Raw genomic sequence first — 1,046 nt, 5'->3', positions numbered from 1 at the left:
ATATATATATATATATATATATATATATATATATATATATATATATACATACTAATATACTTACATGCCACTTAACCTTTATACCTATGCGTGTACATACACATGTATGCATACATCCATGCATCCATACATATACATACATGCATACACACACACACATGCTTATGTATGTACGTATGTATGTACGTACAAACATATATACATATATATGAATGTGTGTGTGTGTGTGTGTGTAAAATAGTTTTTTTCTAGTTGTTATTTGAAGGGAAATTATCTTGTATATCTAAGTTGCTCAAAATATACCTGAAACAAGAATCCATTAATAATGATATGCTAATAAATCTTACTCGAATGAATGGGATAATTTTGCATAAAACTGGTCCGCCGTACCAGACCACTGTAAACTTCCACACAAGCTCCGGAAGTACACCGAGGAATCCATTTAATAAATCTGTATATAAAAAAAATACATAGAGTGAGTTAAAGAAAAAAAATACTGAGACAGAGAAATAATTCGGAAGGAACAGAGAGATAGAGGGTGGGATGAGAGAAGAAGAAATTCGTACGAACTTTGTAATTAATATTTTAAATTCAAACAGTTATCATTAGTATCGAAACAAAGAATCCACGAATCATTTTCGTTTTCTTCCAGTCACAAATCTTAATTTGAAAATGTTAAAACAATTTACTTTTGATATAGTTTTGCAATTTGAGGACAAATATCGCAGTTGTTTTTGAAAAATTTATAATATAGTTAAAAGCATTTAAAAGTACGTATTTTCATCCAATTAATTTGTAGCCACACACAACGGAAGTCGAAACTGTTTGTTGTCATGACAATTCCATTTCATTAATTAATCAATTCTGTTAGCGACAAATAAGTTTTGTAAAGATTGGTAAGATAACAAAAAATAATTGCGGTAGGTCTGTGCAGACGATTTTCTTTTCTCCGTACCTTCTAGAATTCGTAATACACTCGAAGAATGCATTCGTCAGTCAATTCTGTCTGGAACAGCTATTATATATATATATATATATATATATAT

The 1,046-nt window shown here is 29.3% G+C and overlaps 1 protein-coding gene across 4 annotated transcripts in view; it reads right to left on the bottom strand.

The window, feature by feature from the left end:
- The window catches only part of LOC106868179 (cardioacceleratory peptide receptor), a 68,301-nt gene that overhangs the window by 45,451 nt on the left and 21,804 nt on the right, over positions 1-1,046 (bottom strand). For all 4 annotated transcript variants that reach the window (XR_008267190.1, XR_008267189.1, XR_008267191.1 and 1 more), the window contains exon 5: positions 348-451. Coding sequence is in view for 1 of the 4 variants with exons in the window: in XM_052978516.1 (XP_052834476.1) it covers positions 348-451 (104 nt within the window). In the remaining 3 variants the exon portion in view is untranslated. The remainder of the gene's footprint in view (positions 1-347; positions 452-1,046) is intronic.

Source organism: Octopus bimaculoides, chromosome 2, assembly GCF_001194135.2.
Source record: "Octopus bimaculoides isolate UCB-OBI-ISO-001 chromosome 2, ASM119413v2, whole genome shotgun sequence".
Classification (NCBI taxonomy): Eukaryota; Metazoa; Mollusca; class Cephalopoda; order Octopoda; family Octopodidae; genus Octopus; species Octopus bimaculoides.
This window is presented reverse-complemented; position numbering and strand designations above follow the sequence as displayed.